The sequence below is a fragment of the Schistocerca piceifrons genome, chromosome 2 (genome assembly GCF_021461385.2).
Source record: "Schistocerca piceifrons isolate TAMUIC-IGC-003096 chromosome 2, iqSchPice1.1, whole genome shotgun sequence".
NCBI lineage: Eukaryota > Metazoa > Arthropoda > Insecta > Orthoptera > Acrididae > Schistocerca > Schistocerca piceifrons.
In genome coordinates this window covers 967,462,139-967,484,251 of record NC_060139.1, presented here as the reverse complement: position 1 = coordinate 967,484,251, position 22,113 = coordinate 967,462,139, and the positions used below count along the sequence as shown (strand labels likewise).

The 22,113-nt window shown below is 43.5% G+C and overlaps 1 protein-coding gene across 2 annotated transcripts in view; it reads left to right on the top strand.

Moving 5' to 3' along the window:
• The window catches only part of LOC124777728, a 65,700-nt gene that overhangs the window by 1,651 nt on the left and 41,936 nt on the right, over positions 1 to 22,113 (top strand). The window contains exons 2-3 of one of the 2 annotated variants that reach the window (XM_047253225.1): positions 11,322 to 11,514; positions 14,487 to 15,096. In XM_047253225.1, the coding sequence (XP_047109181.1) occupies positions 11,322 to 11,514; positions 14,487 to 14,608 (315 nt within the window). In that variant the 3' untranslated portion in view covers positions 14,609 to 15,096. Of the gene's footprint in view, positions 1 to 11,321; positions 11,515 to 14,486; positions 15,097 to 22,113 lie in introns of those variants that run through there. The other variant, XM_047253226.1, reaches the window with a different exon arrangement.

The window sequence follows — 22,113 nt, the reverse complement described above, 5'->3', positions numbered from 1 at the left end:
AAACAGTGGAGCTAGGGATGTTTAGGAGTGTGGAAATCCCGCGTACAGACGTATGACACAAGTGACAGCAAATCACCTGACCACGTTCGAAGTCCGTGAGTTCCGCAGAGCACCCTCTCACGCTGTCTAATGACTACTGAAGTCGCTGATATGCAGCACCTGGCAGTATGTGGCAGCACAATGCACCTAATATGAAAGACGTATGTTTTTGGGTGTGTCCGGATACTTTTGATCACATAGTGTATGTTGTACAGGTGAGTAATGGCAACATAGGTGGAATCTTTCTTTACCACTCTCCAACTCTTTCCATGCTGAGTCAGTCTCGTAGTTACCTGATTGACCTACATATCATTTACCGCACAGGTTTCAAGAAATACTATGAATTTAGTCAACAGTATTCCTAGTGTAAAAAGCTGGAGTGTATTTCCTCGATGTTAGTATATTGCCAACTGCCTGTGAAGTCCTACCTACACTTAGCATGAAGGCTCATTTGCTATCAGTGTGGTTTAGTGCTATCTGAGGAGGATATAGAATTGCTTTTTCTTTTTATTGAGTATGTCGCCAATTAGAAAATCTGGAAATTTGTGGTAAGCTTCTATGGGACCAAACTGCAGAGGTCATCGGTCCCTGGACTTAGGCACTACTTAATGTAAGTTAAACTAACTTGACAAAGCGCCTTAGACCACGCGGCTACCCAACGCGGCGGCCAATTAGACAATTATCTGTTTAGTTTTACAATGGCGACTTGTGTGATAATTACCCTGTTGCTTCTGGAAACAGAGGAATAAAATGTATGAGCATAGGCTGAATCCTGGTATCTTGTCACATAACTAATCATTCGAATATGTTTTTCCCACTTGAAAGCACTTCCCATACCATAAAGTGCCGGCGGCTTTCTTTCAGAATGGGATTTTTACTGTGGAGTGAAGTGTGCGCTGATATCAAAGTTCCTAGCAGATTAAAACTGTGTGCCGGACCAACACTCGAACACGGGACCTTTGCCTTTCACGCCTTTACTTTTTCTTTTTTTTTTTATCCGTTGCATTGGTTCGGGGCGGACGTTCGATGACACCCGTTTGGATTCTTCGTTGATCCATTCACTCAGTTGTTTTGGTTACAGAGGGTAGGCAACCCTCTGACCGAACACGCTGAGCTACCGCGCCGGCTACGGGCTAGTGCTCTACCAACTGAGCCACCCAAGCACGACACAGGACCGCTCCTCGCAGCTTTATTTTCGCCAGTACCTTGTCTCCTACCTTCCAAACTTCACAGAAGCTCTCCTGCGAAACTTGCAGAACTAGCACTCCTGGAAGAAAGGATATTGCGGAAACATGGCTTTGCCACAACCTGAGGGATGTTTCCAGAAAGAAATATTCACTCTGCAGCGGAGTGTGAGCTGATATGAAACTTCCCGCCAGATTCTCAGGAGTGCTTCTGTGAAGTTTGTAAGGTAGGAGGCTAGGTACTGGTGTAACTAAACCTGTGAGGTGGAGTCGTGCTTGGATAGATCAGTTGGTAGTGCACCTGCCCGAGTTCGAATCTTGGTCCGGCACACAGTTTTAATCTGCCAGGAAGTTTCGACTTTCTTTCAGTGTTCAGCACTTCAGAGACATATTTTTGCTACAACTTTTAATTACTTCACCGTTTTCTTTATCTACTCTTTTACCTGCCGACGAAACTCCTTCTTTCACTGTTCTTTTCAGTCTCGATAATTAAAACAAGTCACAGATGACCCATTTTGTCGAATATGAAACTTAAGGATCACAGCAGTGTTGCTTTTTCTAGAAGTAACAAACAAGTATTTGAAATGAAATGTTAACTGCAAAAAAGAATATTTTCTTCGGTATGTCTTGGAACTTTTAGGTTAACGCGTAGTTTCTTCGGAGTCTTAAAGTTTACACTACACAACTGCCTGACAAAAGCAAGTGAAACTCCCAGAAAACGTTGTTTTGTGTCCATGTAGCTTCGAACACGTTCTCTCCATCGGCGAGCATGTGAAAGATAGAAAGTCCACCACAGTGAATCAGTGTTTAGTGTCGTTACCAGGCCTGGTAGTTTGTATAAGGACCGTGAACACCGTCTGACTTTGAGTGATCACTGTGAAGGACACAGAGATGCCATATACCCGTTTGAGACAGCGTCATCAGCACCTGACAGAGTTTGAAATGAATCTTATGAGGCCTTCCATTTAGCTTCACTGTAGGTTGTCATTTTGGCCGGATGATCGAATCATGCAATGTTTAGATTTTTTGAAACATCCGGATGTGGCACTGGCCTCACGTTGAGCTGCATGAGAATTTCATACTTCTCATCAATGTTGTGGCCTATCACGTCCGACCACCACAAGGCTGGGTCACCAAACTCTGCACCGAGCACATCATACCCCCTTCACATCGGCGCCTGCCAACAGAGAACAAGTTATGGACTCCGTGCAACATTCTGCGTCATCCTGCGTAAGTGGTCAGAGACTATCAGCAGCTGAACAGGGAATTACCGTCCCCTCCACTGGCTGCCCTTAACACGACATTACGTCTGCGTTTAAAGTGGTACCGCGACCAGGAAGCACGGACTTTGATGAATGGTATCGCATTGTATTCAGCAATGGATTGTTGTTCTGCATCACGCCATATGATAATTGACGGCAAGTAAGGCATCGACCTGGAGAGATATCCCATTCTTCCAATGTTTTGGAGAAAACAGTGCTGTTACACCTGATGTCATAGTGTCGTGAGCCATTGGGTATGACATCATGTCAAGACTAGTAGTGATGGAGGTAACTCTGATGTACATAGAGGACTCCCTGCATCCTCAAGTATTACCCCCTCATGTGTCAGCACCGTAATGCCACCCTTCAACAAGTCGGTGCTTATCCACATTTGGCACAAGTCTGTATTAATTTTCTGTGTGATGTCGATGTATTCTGGTGGGCAGCGAGATAGTCAAATTTGTCCGCAATAGAGTATATGTGACACCAGCTCAGATGCCAGAAACCAGGATATCAATGACCAGTAACAATAGGTTACTCCAGAAAAGGATGCAATGGCTCTGTGATATTTTTCGTAACCCAAATCAGTCCTTTTTGTCCAGGGTGTTCAACGTCATACTGATACATGGGCTCATATTGCCAAGTTCTTTGCAAATTTCACTTTATATTGTAATCACTGGAATAACATCACATACCACGTCAACCTGAGAGGTTTCATTTTGTTTCCTGTTCCGCTTGTGTTCTTCACTTTTTTTTAGCAATTTATAAATTTCATGTCTGATTGTGAATTGCAGAAAAGTGGTTAGATATTAATAATTTATTGCTATGGTTTTTTTTTAAATTTATTAGAACAACGTTAGTGCTAGGGCTACCAAATATTTGACCCACATTGTATGCATTTGTGACGTCACATAATCCATCATGAAGCACACCCCTCTTGTGTATGATGTCATCATCATCACGTAACAAGCCACAACGCTTTATCTATGACATGATTCACATTCCAAGAAGAAAAACTTAATTTCGTGAAATGGTGATAACCATCAAAACAAAGCAGTCAGCCACTGCTATAAATACCATTAAAACGAAACAGCTACTCACACTGTAGCTCGAGAACAACTACCTTGGTCATGCTCAAAAGCATCCGAACGAATTTTTTGCGTAATGTTTAAAAGTATTTATCCAAAAACTGACATAAAAGATGTAACTTGCTGTATTCCACAACTAAAATCCGTCACACACACACACACACACACACACACACACACACACACACAACAAACGAACAAAAATTGCTTGTGCCGTGAACTTAATAGTTAAGCAGCCCTTGCGAGCATCCATAGTTCGATCTCTCTACCACACGTCGTGTAAGGCACAATGGATCATCAAATGAAATATTTTCTACATTTAAATTCTTCTATTATGCTTGTCGAGTATTATAATGTTCTTTCCACACCTAAAATGTCTGAAGTGTCTTCGTGATGGCATCGATGCATATAAGGAGTGACTGGCGTCCTGTGGTATAGCCATCCATTCTTCATTCACTTGGTTCCAAAGTTCATCTGCGGTTGTTGGTATTGGGTCACAGCGCTTCAACCGTCGTTTAACCATATCCCGCACATTTTCGATTGGTGACAAGTCTGGTAATCTGGCGGGTCAGGCACCAAGAAGACAAGTGTTCGTGCATTGTCTTGCTGAAAAACGGCGTCGGGGGTGTTGTGCAGAAAGGGTACGGTTATGGGTCGCAGGATGTCATTCACGTAGGTCACACTGCTGATGCCACTTCCCCTCTTGTGGCGAACCAAAACGCAGCCATCATTTTCAAACAAACAGAACTTGGATTCGTCCGAAGACACCACCTGATGCCATTCTAGTCCGCAGAGACGTCATTCCATACACCATTGTCGTCCACCATGTGCCTGTGCATTCGTCAAAGGTAGGCGGAGAAGTCGACGACGCGTATATAACCGATGCACATTAAACGGCAACAGACTGCCACCCTCGATAGTGTATGATGTGTTACACAGTTGCACTGTTGCGTCAGAGGCGAACAAGACGTAGATCTGTCCTGCAATGGCATTCGGATGAGGTGTCGATCTTCCCCGGGGGAGGGGGGAGGCGGATGCAGCTGTGAACCATTTTGCACACACCCGTTGCACCACCGAAACCCTTGGTCCCACAAGAGCAGCAATTTCCCGAATGGATGCACCACGTTCTCTCATGCCAATAATGCGCTCTCTTTCACACTGAGCTATTACCTCCTGTTTACAGCAACAACGAGAGCCGTAGGCACATTTTACCGATAGGTGGTGTTGTCCCGCGTCATCGATGTTTACCTTGAACCCGCGGACCGATATGGTTCAAATGCTAATAATTTCTGGGGAATATACTGATGTACACGTCCTGTGAACATGAACGTGCTATCTATAGTCGTTCAAGGTGTTCTGGTTTTTCTGAACATGAGTGTACGTCTGTCAAATGGATCTATAAAACATCTTTGGACTCTCAAATCAAGTGCCCCACCCTATTAGGATGCTTCACTTCTTACAAAACACATATGGATAAAAGATAAATCCTAAACAGCAGATGACATTATCAAGATCTGCAGTGCAAGTTCTCTACCAACTGAACTACCCAAACACCGCCTCACAGTTTTAGTTCCACCAGTACCTCGCCTCCTACCTTCCAAACTTCACAGAAGCTCTCCTGCGAATCCGCCAGGAAGTTTCATATCAGCGCACACTCCGCTGCAGAGTGAAAATTTCTTTCTGGGAACATCCCCCAGGCTGTGGCAAAGCCATGTTTCCGCAATATCCTTTCTTCCAGGAGTGCTAGTTCTGCAAGTTTCGCAGGAGAGCTTCTGTGAAGTTTGCAAGGTAGGAGACAAGGTACTAGGCGGAAATGAAGCTGCGAGGAGCGGTCCTGTGTCGTGCTTGGGTGGCTCAGTTGGTAGAGCACTAGCCCGTTAGCCGGCGCGGTAGCTCAGCGTGTTCGGTCAGAGGGTTGCCTACCCTCTGTAACCAAAACAACTGAGTGAATGGATCAACGAAGAATCCAAACGGGTGTCATCGAACGTCCGCCCCGAACCAATGCAACGGATAAAAAAAAAAAGAAAAAGTAAAGGCGTGAAAGGCAAAGGTCCCGTGTTCGAGTGTTGGTCCGGCATACAGTTTTAATCCGCTAGGAACTTTCATATCAGCGCACACTCCACTCCGCAGTAAAAGGCGCTAATGGATCATGTCTGTGCCTCAGATGCTTTTACTTTGTAATTGACGTACTTTCTAGTGATTGTAGTATGTACAGGAAATATATGCGCAAATGTGTGCTTTGCATGGGTATGTGAGAAGTGCCTTATCGTAAAGTTGTGTTTTAGTAGTGCCGTGGGAGTGTGCATGTGATGCTTGGACAGCGTTATCTGGTGGCCGGTTGTGAAGCGCTAGAATCACAGCAGGTAAGCCTGCGCGGAATAGGACAGTGATGATGCCGACCGGTGTTAGGCGAGCAGTGGTAGTTTCATCTGGCGACTTCAGTTTTATATTTTATGGAAAGAACGACCATGAGAGCAGTTTTTTATTATTTTTTATTGGTTGTGACAATGATTTTTATCAGATGGTCTGCCTCATATGCCATGATGTCCATATGGTTTTATAAATGTTAATCCACGTTTAATGTATGTGGTTCTGTAATAATTGTAATGTATACAGTTAACTCATGTAAGCCCTCCCTCAAACCCGTTATGTTATACCTTCACAGATCTGATTATGGAACCTTCAGAGTGCTGAAGCCGGTCATCTAAAAAACGATTGAAGCGATCGTGGCTTTTCAGTTATTTTAAAAACAGAGTGATCGCCCCATGACACACCATGTGTTCACTGCAAAATATTAAAGATGATTAAATTCATGTTTCCACTGTAGCATAAAATGTCAAACGCTTTGTGCTGTAAAACAAATTTAAATGTGAATTTCGTTTATGTGTGAAAATGTTAGTTATCATATCAAATGGAAAAATACTTTCAAATTGAAATTTATATCTAAAGTATTTTTGTTTAGATTTTTTCCTTCCACTCCCTCCGTAATGTACTACAATGTTGACACCTCATTAAAGTAAGAATTACAGAGAGAGAGAATTTACGGAGGCAGCACAGTATTGACAAAAATATTACTTGTGATACCTAAAATTTACTGTGATGACGATGATGATGTGGCTGAGACAGCTGTGTAAATACTGTACAGAATTTTTTGGTGTTATTTGGACATATGTGAGATGAAATTTAATGGTGGGGCAGTATAGTATTTGACAAGAGAGAGAGAGAGACAGACAGACCGACAAAGAGGAGAAATACAAAGGTGTAGTGTGTGGTGTGTGTGTGTGTGTGTGTGTGTGTGTGTGTGTGTGTGTGTGTGTGTGTGTGTGTGGTCAGTTCAAGTGAAGGTTACATAACTTTTTTGGTAATGCTGTAGTACTGAAAATATTTTTCATACAATTCAAGTGAAGCTTATCTAATATGACAGCTAAATTGTGAATTGCTGCTCCATTTTAATGAGTTCTAAAATATTACATTTTTACTGGAGTGTGGAGGGGAGTTGAGAGTGATGGGGAGGGGGAGGATGGCACGGAGGGCAAGGCTTATCAACTGCTGATGATGACGTCTTTCACAAGGGTGATGACGTGATTAAGAAGGGGGTGTGGCTTGTGATGTCGTGGGTAGGGCACTGACCTGTTCCTATGATGTTACAACTGTAAACAGAATGGGTCAAAGAGTTGTTACCATTGGCGTTTTGAAGAAATTTAAGTAAAGTAAAACTGACTACTGAACTTTTGAACGAATTGGTTTCACTCTCATTCAAAATGTTGTGCATTGTTATCTCGCTTCCCTGAGCACAGAAAGCGATCGGTCAGAATGCTTCCACATACAGTTGTGACGGTTAGTTCTTAACGTTATTAAATTTATTGACAGTAAGTAGTACCAGCAAAATCTCATAGCTGAGTAAGTCCCTGTTTTATTAAGTACAACAGAAGAGTCACGATGTTGAGCGGAATGGGATTCAAGTGTTTACATGTAAGAAGGTAAGCCAAAGTGCACACAATGAATATCCTATTAATACCATGGATAGACGTGTTTTTAGGTGTCAATTTCTGTGATGTTATAAACAGTACAAAGTGTTGCACCAGACGAAAATACCCTCGTCGATACAGAAGTAGTTTCTGTAGTTTGCTCCATGAGGAGACCGAGTGGATATTATAACATACGTTAGTTCTCTTCGTTATAACATATATAAGATCAATTACTTAACTTTGTACAATTCATTCCCATAGGAATACCATGAGTATTATGTGTCACTTGATACAACAAAATACAAGTCCCTCACAAAGAGTACATTTAACAATAAGTTTCACATGATGTTCTGCCAAATACATTGATCACACAGCTGACCTACTAGAAGACAACACTGTCGTCTTACTCGATGATAGCGGACTGGGCTGAGCAGTACTGCGTCTGGCTGTGAAGTAGAAGATCCGTAGAAGAAACGTCTCTGGGCGTGGCTACGCCGGGGTCGCAGCTTGCAGCAACTATCTTTTCTTCTTCTTCTTTTGCTACTGCCTTTATCCTGCATTGTGCGCAGGGTCGGCAGAGTTAAGTACGGATGTGGCATGGATAATTTTAAGGGGTGGCCGGATACTCTTCCTGCCGCCACCCCATACTCCCCGGGACAGAATTGGTGTACCCCAGCTGTCTGCATATAGTGTAAATCGTGAAATAGTGTGAATGTGATTCAGATGTCTGCGAGTCGTGTAACTGAGGCGGGACGTGGGGACCAGCCCGGTATTCACCTAGTAGGGTGTGGAAAACCGCCTAAAAACCACATCCAGGCTGGCCGGCACACTGGCCACCGTCGTTAATCTGCCAGGCGGATTCGATCCGGGGCCGGCGCACCTACCCGAGTCCAGGAAGCAGCGCCTTAGCGCTCTCGGCTATCCTGGCGGGTCTTGCAGCAACTATCTTTTCTCATACATAAAATACATCCACAGGTTCGAATGTGAGCAACCATCCACTGTATAATGGAATGACGACAATGAAAATTTTTGCCCGACCGCAACTCGAAGCCGGGTTTCCCGATTATCACGAGCGGGCGCATTTCCATTGTACTATCAGAACACAGTTCAAAACCAGACCCAAAGTTTCTTATGTCGGCAGCCATGTGTCTACAACCCGCATTCGTACATCTAATGTGTATATTCCCATACAGGGGAGACATTTTACTTGAAAGTCGCTTTTCCGGTGTCGGCGTATAAATACGATATTGCAGTGCCTTTGTTATTCAGAAATACGATGTAACATCTTATTTATCTGCTAACACAGGGCAAGCGACTTTCAAATTAAAATGTCTCCCCTGTACAGGAATATATGTAGTGGATATACGAGTGCATATTGTCGACACAAGGCTGAAGACATATGGAAGTATGGGTCTGACCGTGAAGTCTGCTCGGATAGCCTGTGGTGATGTGTCTGCCCGCGATAGTCGGAAAATCTGGTTTCGAGTCCCTCTCTGGTGCAAACTGTCACTGTCGCCATTCCATTATACAACTAATGAATGTCCATATTTGTAACTGCGAATGTATTTCATGTATTGCATAACGGCTGTAATCGCTGCAGTGCCTGTTCCTTCAGACATGCATGCATGTCCGAAGGAACGTGGCATCACATTTCTGGACAACATAGGCACTGCAATATCGTATTGTGGTGGTGGTGGTGGTTAGTGTTTAACGTCCCGTCGACAACGAGGTCATTAGAGACGGAGCGCAAGCTCGGGTTAGGAAAGGATTGGGAAGGAAATCTGCCGTGCCCTTTCAAAGGAACCATCCCGACATTTGCCTGAAACGATTTAGGGAAATCACGGAAAACCTAAATCAGGATGGCCGGAGACGGGATTGAACCGTCGTCCTCCCGAATGCGAGTTCAGTGTGCTAACCACTGCGCCACCTCGCTCGGTATCGTATTGTATCGAATCTTTTCTTGTGGTTGCATTTACGAACTACCAACTTTGCTTCGGCACCTCGCTCTTAGGACGAAACCACACAAAGAAACAAACTTTACGATAACTGCGCTACGTCCGAGGACTGTTGTCAAACTGAAATCACACTCATAAATTAAGGATAATTGCAGAATGTGGTGCCAACAACGTGGCACTACACAAAACTGGCGCTAATACCATAGGCACATAGGGAACACACACGACACAGATCTGTAAATCCATGGTATTGGTGATAAGTTGAGAAAACCGTCCCGAAACACATGTGCTACAAAACGCCACTATTTACTGCGCATGTACTCCGACATCAATATGGGATATGATCACCATGCACGCGTACACAGGCCACACAACGGGTTGGCATACTCTGGATCAGGCAGTCGAGCAGCTGCTGGGATAAAGCCTCTCATTCTTGCACCAGTGCCTGTCGGAGCTCCTGAAGTGTTGTAGGGGTTTGAAGACGTGCAGCGATACGTCGACCGAGAGCATCCCAAACGTCCTCGATGGGTCTGGAGAACAGGCAGGCCACTCCATTCGCCTGATATCTTCTATTTCAAGGTACTCCTCCACGATGGCAGCTCGGGAGAGCCGTACATTATCATCCATCAGCAGCAAGGTGGGACCCACTGCACACCTGAAAAGGCGGACATACTGGTGCAAAATGACGTCGCAATACACCTGACCTGTTACAATTCCTCTGCCAAAGACATGCAGGGATGTACGTGCACCAATCATAATCCCATCCCACACCATCAAACCACGACCTCCATACGGGTCCCTTTCAAAGACATTAAGGGGTTGGTATCTGGTCCCTGGCTCACGCCAAATGAAAACCCGACGATAATCACTGTTCAGATTACACCTGGAATCGTCTGTGAACATAACCTGGAACCACTTTCCAATGACCATGTACTGTGTGCGTGACACCAGGCCTTACGGGCTCTCCTGTGACCAGCGGCCAGTGGAGTGCACCTTGCAGGTCTCCGGGCGAATAAATCATGTCTGTTCAGTCGTCTATAGACTGTGTGTCTGGAGACAACTGTTCCAGTGCCTACAGCAAGGTCCCGCGCAAGGTCACCTGCAGTACTCCGTGGCCGTCTGCGGGCACTGATGGTGAGATATCGGTCTTGTTGAGGTGTTGTACGCTGTGGACGTCCCTTACTGTAGCGCCTGGACTCGTTTCCTGTCTGCTGGAATCGTTGCCATAATCTTTGTGGCACACGGAGGGCCTATGCTACAACCTGCTGTGTTTGACCAGCCTCCAGTCGCCCTAGTATTCTACCCCTCATAACGTCATCAATATGTGTTCTTGGAGCCATTTTAAACACGCAGCCACCATTAGCACGTCTGAAAGCGTCTGCACACTTACTCGCTGCACCGTACTCTGACATGCACCAACACACCTCTACGGATGTGGACTGCTGCCAGCGCCACCGTAAAACGACCACTGGTCAGATGCACCGCATGGTCATACCCCGAGGTGATTTAAACCCGCAAATCGCCCACCAGAGCGTTGTTTCACCACCTATCAGCATTATCCTTAATTTGTGAGCATAAGTGTAGTATGCCAACCAATGTGCAACTGTAGCGTGTAACAGAGCTCCATCCGTAAGAATACTATAGTGTATGCTGCTGCTGATTTCCCTCCTTGTCTCTCTGGCGTGAAAACGACAGTGCTGAAACCACGGCCGGGTACTCCTTTCCCTTTGCCTGATAAATCCAAATTTACTTGTTTATTGGTTCCATACCAGCTTTCCACGCTGGGGTGTGTGTAATTATTTGTTTCACGATTTCTTTGTTCCAGATGACCGGGATGTTGGCTGCAGCGTTAGTAGTAGTCACAGTTTTGCAATATGCGAGAGCTGCTGGCGTGTTCTGCGACTACTTCATACCAGTGTGTGAGGACATGGATCCCGATGTGTGCAGGGCGCGCGGTGGGGTTTACATACGAAAGGGCAGTTTCTGTGGTTTCTGCGACATCTGCCCCAAATACGTCGGTAAGTTCTCCACATTTCTTTCCCCTCTGCTTCCAAATTCGTTTTTACCTCCTGTGTTAGCGAATAATCTTCACTGAATACGTTCTCCCGTCTTCTACTCGTATGATTTCTGGTTGATATCAGAGGTTGCAATGAAAATTAGACGCAACCAAAAGGACTATCTAGCTCTGCCGCGTCATGTAAAGGGAACACACCTGAACATGTGTTGAAACCTAAATAATAAACTCTGTCTATTGACTCTTTGCGATGCCATTGTGCATTTCTACGTCACTGATTCGCCATCAGGACTATCTGATGTTGTGTGAGGGCCTTCACTGCGATGTCAATAAGCCGGAAACTAGTAGCAGTGTGTTACAGTGCATTCTTCATTGCAAATAGCGAATTTGTGCTGCGTTATATACCGAATTACAGGAGAACATATGTAGATTTTTATCAAAATTTATAGTACATCTTTGAACTGTGCTGATTTATTTTTGTATATGGCATCCCAGTGCATCTCCCGTGTTTGAAAAACACACAGTTTTCGATAATGTTATTACAAGTTTCAAACAATGGGAACAATGACACGAATATTTCAGTACCACAAAATAATAAATTAATTACACGTTTTACAACAAACAGAAAAAATAATAATATCGTCTGTTGTTGTCAGTGGTTGAAATTAAACATGAACGGTTACAAGTTAAATGAGTCGTTTAACAAGCATGTGACTCACATACAGAAATAAACTTATTAGTATGTGGTGCAGGAATACAATACGCAGAATCCTTTTATATAATATGTGATCACGGTTTATTAATATGACAGGTATTTTAGTCATTTTACCCATATTCGTTTCTTTTAATATGTGTAACGGTGCTGATAACCTCGGTGTTGAGCGCCTGTGAGCTGCAAACACACACAGACACACACAAACACACACACACGCTAATATGTGAGTTTACATGTCGGCGAATTTACTGAACGTTGTCAGGGCCCCAGAAAATTCTTTTTCCATCTTGTCATTGAAGATGGGCTTGGGGGATATGATATGGAATGCATATTAGCTGGTAAGGTTTACAAAATGTCTAATCTAAATCCTTTTGGTTCAACGTTTAACATTTTTAAGTCTCCTTTCCTGTTGTCAATTTTGTATTCTGTTTGAGGTATTATGGCTTCAATTTTCAATTTATTATTTTTTTTTTTAATATTCTTTGAAACTTATAGCATCATCTTTGAAAACTGTGTATGTGAACGTATAGGCATATGGGTGTCACATTGGGATGCCATAACAATTGAGATCAACAAAATTCATTGGTACACTATAACTTCAACAAACTTTTGCATACATTCTTCTGTAAATCTGTACAAATTCCCCACAATTTCACAATTTTCTATCAACAATGTACCACATCTTTCAGAGGTACGTGTTTCCGAAGTGTTGACATCATACACAAGTCCTCACACAACAACGTAAAGTACTCATGATGAATCTGTGACGTTTAAATGTACAATGGCTTAATACAAAAGCTATCAGGGCACTAGATAGTCTTTATTATTGGGTTTTAGATTTATTTTTTTGCCTTAGGTCTGGCAAGGATAGCTTCTATGGCCACCATGAAAGAACTTCTGTTATTCGACGGTAAATGACATTTGACAATGTGTAGTGTTCCGTCCAGCTAGTATCTCGAAGAGTACTGTTGAAAATAATAGCTAAACAATCGAAATTTACAATCTCGGAAACATAAATATTAATTCCCAGTTCTTCGTCATGGGCCGCTGTCAGTTCACTCTGTTTACTTATAAGCAACCCTTATGTTTCATCAGCTACAGTTGCTGTGACAATTGCCATCGCAACTGTCAGTTTTGCAGTATACCTTACCTCTTTCTTTCCTTGACCCTAAAGACTGGTTTGAAGCAGCTCTCCACGCGAATCTCCCCTGTGCTAGTTTTTATTATCTGCCTAACTACTGCAAAGTACATCCGTTTTAACCTGCTTCATACATTCATGTCATGGTCTCCCACAATTTTTACATCCCACAGTTCCTACACTTTCCCTTGATACCTCTGTAGCTGTTCTGCCCTCTATCCCTACTTTTAGTCGAGTTGTGCGTAATGCACTGTTTTCCCAGATTTGATCCAGTGAATCTCATTTAATTATCTGAACTACTGAAGCTTCTACTCTTTTCATGTCTCTACTGTTTATTGGTTTTGTTTCACTTCACCACTCTAGAGAAAAGGCTTCAAAGCACTTAAATTGTGTTTGATTTAATATGTATGTTTTTTTTCACAAAAGTTTGGTAAGCTGCATCTTATATCCTCGTTATTTATGCTTTCTTCAGTTATTTTTCAACTCAAATAACAAAACTGGTCAACATTTTTACTTTTTCGTTTAGTATTCCAATTCCCTCTGTTTCACTTAATTCGACAATAGTCAGCCATTTCTGTTTCACTGGTGTTAATCTTATAATTTATTTTCAAGGTACTGCAAATTTCGGTCTTACGAGTCCTTTGCCGTCTCAGACTTACAATGCCTCCCAATCCTTTAAGTCTTAACTTCTGTCCCTTAACGTTAACCCTGTTCTGAAGTTCTCCTTACTTCCTTTATTACTTGCTCCGTGTACACATTGAATAGCACGATTGGTAAAACACAATCGTGTTCCAGTCCATTCTCAACTATTTCCTCTCTTTCTTGTCCTTTGCCTATTACAACTGCAGTCTGTATTCTGTACAAACTGTAGCTAACCTTCCGTTTCCAGTTCTTTTCTTCTGGTAACTTCTTAACTTCAAAGGGTGCATTCCAACCAAGATTGTCAATAACTTTTTCTGTATTCACAAATGCGATGAATGTAGATTTATCTTTGCCGGATTTGTGTTCTGTGGTAAGTCATAATATAATTAATTTACTTCCTGTCCACTGTAGTCCTGTCTTGGTAAGATACTATTAATCAGTACCTTATAGCGAAGGTAAAACAAAAATGTTGTATGTTTAGGTGTGGGGGAGCGTTGCAAAGCTGGCGACTCTTATCTGATACCAACGCCCACGTGCAAAGAACCACTGATCTGCAACCCAATCAGCGAAAGATGTGTTGCGGCACCGGCAGGCGATGACTAAAGTGACTAAATGGCATCTCTCACATCTACGGTTGTTGTGCCTGACGCAACAATGCACTCCCAGGTGGTGTCCTCATTGAAGCGCCATATTGCATTTCACACCGAACCTAAACACAGTCAACACTTAAAATTAAATTATCCAAGAAAATACCTGAGGCAAAGCATAAACATGTTATTAATTTGTGTTAGAGAAATTCAATGCTTGTTTTTGATTGACAAGTGACAAGTAAAGTAACTACAAGGCACATCTCCACTTTATGATCATTGTTTCTGAACAGCGCCTCAGACCTTCGAGTTCTCTTTGAAGCGGCCACAGTCCATTTTGCACAGAAGGTAAATAGAAGCATCAGTTAAATTACCCAGCAAAACTCCTTGAGCAAACCATAAACTTGTAACTACTTTCTGTCATAGAACTTTACTGCTTCTTCTTGTATGACTGTATACTGCTAATTGAAACAGGGCATTTATTACGCGCCAAGAAGTGTCAAATTTCACCAGTTTTCGTTCGAAAAAATAAAGGTTTGAAGCAAATTAAGCAGTGTGGTATTTTTGTATGATAGTCTTCCGCCGTGCTTACATAAGAAGAATAAAATACGATAAACTTTTATTTCGACGCAATAATGGCCTGCTAATTCCAATTACAAGAGTCGTGATAAAGGTTTGTAGAGTTTCTTACACTAAACCATAACAACCAAAACACACCCAAGAGTAACTGAACTGGAGACTACCGTTGTTTCGGAGAGACAGAGCTGTTGTCACCACCGCATCGGCTGTGGCACAAATGGCTCTGAGCACTATGGGACTTAACTTCTGAGGTCATCAGTCCCCTAGAACTTAGAACTGCTTAAACCTAACTAACCTAAGGACATCACACACATCCATGCCCGAGGCAAGATTCGAACCTGCGACCGTAGCAGCAGCGCGGTTCCAGACTGAAGCGCCTAGAACCGCTCGGCCACACTGGCCGGCCATCGGCCGTCAGACCTTAACTCTGATTGTTGACATGAAAGTCAAGGTCTCGATGGGGAAGGCGCGCAGTGCCTGCGAGTTTAATGGCGGCGAGATCTTGGATGCACGACATATGGGTACTGGGGAGGGGGGAATCGAGTTTGTCATATGCCGTCGTGTCTAGGGGGTTGTGCGCGCACAAAGTACCTTGGACCACTCCTCCGCAGACATTGTAGCACAGGAGGAAACAACAAACGGCAGTGGTGGGGGTTCCCTGCATGCGACCATCACGTGGCAGGGGAGGAGCAGTTCAATAGCTGAAGCCTAATCTAAAGGAGAACTTCTAAGCTACAGCTAGAGAATATGTAAACGATTGTACTAACAGGTTAGGCCAGTACGACCAACATTGTCACAACTCAACAGTCTTTCAGTAGAGTACCGAACAAGAAAATCGGTGCGCAAACAATTAAAACAGTTGCTTCGAACTGACGGGGTCCAAAGATCAGCAGGCGACAGCAAACTATGGCGTCCGCCCCTTCGGAATAAAAACGTTGCCCCGCCCAGCACTGACGACGACAATGTGTTTTTGTGGAGGTTGCAGTATATTTTTCAAGAGCTTGAAAGCTGTCCACTACTTAGGTTGTAACTTGTGAGTTCGTAAGATACTATGAACCCCAGTTTGAATGCCCTGAAGCATCCACCTTAATACGAAATCTGATCCGCGATATGACCACACTGTACATTACCTGTTACAAGAGGCTGCGCTCGCGTATCAGTAATCGTTATGATGAGTTGTGGTGACGAAGTAAGGTGTTTACACGCAATAATACCAGCCGCACTCACGTGTCTGCCTGTTTGGATAAGCATAGCTCGTGATGAAAGGATATGAAGATATTTTACAGCATTGTGTACTGAGTACAATAGAGGAACAGTTTGGAGACGATGATTGTATCAGAATGATACAGCATCCTGTCAAAAAGCAAAATCTGTGAGGCAATGGTTTGTGGGCAATAACATTCCAGAAATGGGCTGCCCTGCCCAGAGTCCCTATCTGAAGTCAATGGAAAACCTTTGGGATGGGTTAGACCATCGACTTCAGACCCAGCGTCCAACATCACTACCTCCTCTGGTTTCCACTCCTGAGGAAGAATGGACTGCCATTCCTCAATACACATTCAGACATGTCATTCAAAGTGTCCCCAGTCGGAATGCAATCTCTTGTAAAGGCGGAAGGGTGGACACACAAATAGGTGACTGGATACTTCTGATCAGACAGTGTACCAGTTCCACCACATTATAACAGGTACCTACTACCTACAATGTAGATTTCTGTAACTGAAAGCGCATAGCATAAGAATCTTTCACTCTGCAGCGGAATATGTCCTGTCTTGAAACTTCCTGGCGGATTAAAACCATATGGCACATTATGGGTTCTATTCAGAACCTTTGCGTTTACATCTTCATCATCTATATCTACTCGTCATATATCTTCAGACATTGTTAGTTGCCCTCTCTGTTGTACAGCTGAATCCATGTAGACCCGAACTACTTTAATGAGTCATAACATTTGAAACAATAAAGGGACACAGAATGAAATTTTCACTCTACAGCGGAGTGTGCGCTGATATGAAACTTCCTGGCAGATTCAAACTGTGTGCCGGACCGAGACTCGAACTCGGGACCTTTGCCTTTCGCGGGCAAGTGCTCTACCAACTAAGCTACCTAAGCACGACTCACGTCCCGTCCTCACAGCTTTACTTCTGCCAGTACCTCGTCTCCTACCTTCCAAACTTCACAGAAGCTCTCCTGCGAACCTTGCAGAACTAGCACTCCTGAAAGAAAGGATATTGCGGAGACATGGCTTAGCCACAGCCTGGGAGATGTTTCCAGAATGAAATTTTCACTCTACAGCGGATTGTGCGCTGATATGAAACGTCCTGGCAGATTAAAACTGTGTGCCGGACCGAGACTCGAACTCGGGACCTTTGCCTATTGCGGGCAAGTGCTCTACCAACTGAGCTACCCAAGCATGACTCACGCCCCGTCCTCACAGCTTTACTTCTGCCACTACCTCGTCTCCTACCTTCCAAACTTTAGAGAAGCTCTCCTGCGAACCTTGAGAACTAGCACTCCTGATAGAAAGGATATTCTGTAAAGTTTGGAAGGTAAGAGACGAGGTACTGGCAGAAGTAAAGCTGTGAGGACGGGGCGTGAGTCGTGCTTGGGTAGCGCAGTTGGTAGAGCACTTGCCCGCGAAAGGCAAAGGTCCGGAGTTCGAGTTTCGGCCCGGCATACAGTTTTAATCTGCCACGAAGTTTAATAAAGGGACACATTTGCAAATTTGGGAATTAATAGTGCACAATTGGGAGATTACATACATAAAAGTCCTTAAAGCAAATGCTGAAAAGTTCCTTCCACGAGCATGGATCCCAGCTGTACTCGTTTCACCATATTCCTCGACGTTCTGTGAAGTGCATCCTCGCCAATGTTGCTTATTTCGTGCGTAATGGCCTCACGGAGCTCTGCAGCTGTCCGTCGTGTATTTTGTAGACTTGGCTTTTAAGATACCCACACAAGAAAAAATCGGGGGGCGTTTAGATCAAATGATCGATGGGGGCCACAGTTTTCTTGAGATTATTCGGTCACCAAAGATTCTGGTTAAAAGTTTCATGGAAGCGTTAGACGTGTGAGACATTGCTCCATGTTGCTGGAAATAACCTTCTTTAAATTCGACATCGTCCAGCTACTCCACAAATATAATCAAGATAAATTGTATAAACTATAGTGTGTATGGTCGTATCAAAGAAATTGGGGCCAGCGATGCTGGAAGCTAACTCCGGAAACTACACTCCAATCTTTTCATCATGCAGTGGTGTTTCCTGGATGATATTGGGGTTTACAGCAGCCCAGTATCTGCTGTTTTGTGCGTTGATGTAACCTGACAGATGGAACCGCTCATCTGTGAACCAAGTTGCGGAAAGAATGTCTGAACGTTGGATGAGAATCCCCTGAAACGTCGACAGTAACGCCTTTTTTCCTCATAATCTGTTTTTTTGCAATGTTTGCATGTTGTGCACTGTATGGTCGCAGTTCAGATTTCTTCACTGCTCTCTGACATGTGCCACATGAAATGCCTTTCTCCTGACTCAGCTGACGCAACGAATTCCTTGGGTAGTTCCCTGAGCGTCTTCGAACCTTATCAATAGCTTCTATACTCTGTGATGGCCTATGTTCACCACCGACACTTTTGTACAGCAGCTGTCTCTGCCTTGCTTACAATCGATAAAATTGTTGTCTTTGTTGGAACATCGAGCACACTAAATTTTCTCCGGAATGGCTGTTGCGTTGTAACCAGTGAGTCTGTCTTCCAATATCTTTTCACAATAAAAACCCGCTCTCGAGTGTTCACTTCATGTTTCTGCCAGTTAAAGACTGCTAACGAACCATTAATTTGGTCGTTATTGTCGTGCGGCCCGACCTACATCCTCACGTACAATCCGAAAAAGCAAAACTGTGGTTGGTTTAAGGACCGATCTGGAATTTTCCCGCCAATGGACAGCCCAATATACACTCCCAACGTAAATAACACGCGTTAACAGGAAACCACAACTGCCTTCTCTCTATATAGACGCCATTGTGTACAAAAGAATGAGCAATTTCCGAGACGACTTCTTCCAGATCAGGGTGAGTGATCTTTGCAGTTTCTCACCATAGAATACTATCTAGGCAACTACCTTAGCAAAAGACCTTACCGAGAGCCCGAAATCATTCCTGTCCTATGTAATATAGCTGAGCGGTTCGAGGGTTTCTATCCCTTCACTCTGATCAGTCTGGTATGGCAACAGAAAACAGCATAAGAAAAGCCGAAGTTTTAAATTTCGCGTTTAGAAATCATTCACGCAGGTGGATCGTACAAGTATATCGCCGTTTGACCGTCGCACAGACACTCGTATGGATGACATAGTAATAGGCATCCCTAAAGTACAGAAGCAAAGAGTTGAAAACAAATAAGTCACCTGATCCGGATGGAATCCCAATTCGGTTTACAGAGAGTACTATACGGCACTGATCCCTTACTTAGCTTGCATTTACCGCGGATCTCTCGCCCAGCGCCAAGTCTCAACTGGAAAAAAGCGCGGATGACTTCCGTGTAGAAGAAGGGTAAATGAAAGTACCCGCAAAAATTACAAAGCAATATCCTGAACATCGGTTTGCTGCAGAATTCTTGAATATATTCTGAGTCAGAACTGACTATTGGATATTTGTACAATACATTTCGTTGAGACGGGAAAACTTGTGTCCACGAATTAGCACGGATTTAGGAAGCATCACTCATGCGAAACAGCTTTCCTTTTTCTTACATGATACGCTGCGGACCATGGATGAAGGGAATTTGGCAGATTCCATATTCCTAGGTTTCCGGAGACCGCTTGACACGGTGCCCCATTGTAGGCTGTTAAAGAACTTACGAGCATTCGGAATAGGTTGCCAGATTTGTGAGTGCCTCGAAGACTTCTTATGTAACGGAACCCAGTACGTTGTCCTCGACGGCCAGTGTTCATTAGACACAAGCGTATCGTCAGTGGTGCCCCAGAGGAGTGTGATAGGATCGCTCCTGTTCCCTATACATAAAAATGATCTGAGCGGAAGAGATAAACTGAAATCTATGGCTGTTTGCTGATGACGCTGGGATGGACGGAAAGGTGTACCGTACAGCGGCTGTTGGAGGATACAAGAGGACTCAGACAAAATACACTACTGGGCATTAAAATTGCTACCCCAAGAAGAAATGCAGATGATAAACGGGTATTCATTGGACAAATATATTGTACTAGAAATGACATGTGATTATATTTTCACGCAGTTTGGGTGCATAGACCCTGAGAAATCAGTATTCAGAACAACCACCTCTGGCCGTAATAACGGCCTTGATACGCCTGGGCATTGAGTCAAACAGAGCTTGGATGACGTGTAGAGGTACAGCTGCCTATGCAGCTTCAACACGATACCACAGTTCATCAAGACTAGTGACTGGCGTATTGTGACGAGCCAGTTGCTCGGCCACCATTGATCAGACGTTTTCAGTTGGTGAGAGATCTGGAGAATGTGCTGGCTAGGGCAGCTGTAGAACATTTTCTGTCTCCAGAAAGGCCCGTACAGGACCTGCAACATGCGGTCGTGTATTATCCTGCTGAAATGTAGTGTTTCGCAGGGATAGAATGAAGCGTAGAGCCACGGGTCATAACACATCTGAAAAGTAACGTCCACTGTTCAAACTGCCGTCAATGCGAACAAGAGGTGACCGAGACGTGTAACCAATGACACCCCATACCATCACGCCGGGTGATAACGCCAGTATGGTTGTAACACCAAAGGCAGAGGTACTAGAGAATGAAGTACATTCAAATGCTTTGTAAGCATAGCAGTTCCACTCTGCCTCAACACTTCTTTTGGCAGTTCATAATTGTGGCAACATTGTTTCTTTTTTCTCATTCCTGCTCTAACTGGAAAAAGCGAATTCTTTCTCACTTTAGTTTCGATTTATTCATATGGTTACAAAGTTTTTCCACTTTCACATTCGACCATGGTAATACTAGGCATACATACTTTATAAGAATCAAATGCGAAATGTCTTTCTTCAAAATTTGATGGACATCACTGATAACACCGACCATTACATTATCTTTGTCTGTGCCTATCCTGTGCAGCTTGTTTAGACCTAATTTGAATCCTTGAAGTGTCTCTTTAATTGCTATTATAATAGACTGAGCATTATAATGCCCGTTTTTCTTAATTTAAGAAAAAAAATGAAATGGTCGCAGCATTGTAATATATTACTATTATTACCAAAATTTTTGTCACACTGATGACTGTTGAGTCATCCGTTAGAACATTCTACATGCTGTCGCCGATATCTTGCTTAAGATTTTCCACAAAATAGGACCTTAATACATGCTTCATAACTGCACTACACTCTGTTCTATACGTTTGAAATTTATCTGGCAACATCACTGTCTGTGAATTTACTCTTGCACAAATCGCTTTAGTGATCACATGACATGATCCGACAATGGTTGGAAACAAATAATGCAAGGAAACCTTCAGCTTGATTCAGTTCTAAATACTCTTTCCAGGTTTTGAAAGATATTTTTGTCTTACGCTAGGAAATGGTGTTGCATCAGCCTGATTTATTTTTTCTTTTCTGTGTGTGTGTGTCACCGTGACTTAACATGTCGGCATAACGCGCGTTTACAATATGCTATTGTGTCGTCTTCAATTCTTTCTGGCCAGTCTGCAAATTTACTGTCGCGTAGCCATTCAGCACGAGATTTCTGGCTGTACCGTACTTCTACATTGTCGTTGTTTGGCACTGAAACAATATCCACTGACTTAAAAAAACACCACATTATCACTGGCATTACAGGTTTGCACTATGCACGCAGTTGCAGATATATTTAGTGTGTAACAATACGGCCACATACCAATACGGTAAAGAAGATTTAATTGTGTTAGATGATTAAAGTTTGAGTGTTGCTAGACGTTAGCAAATAGTACTGT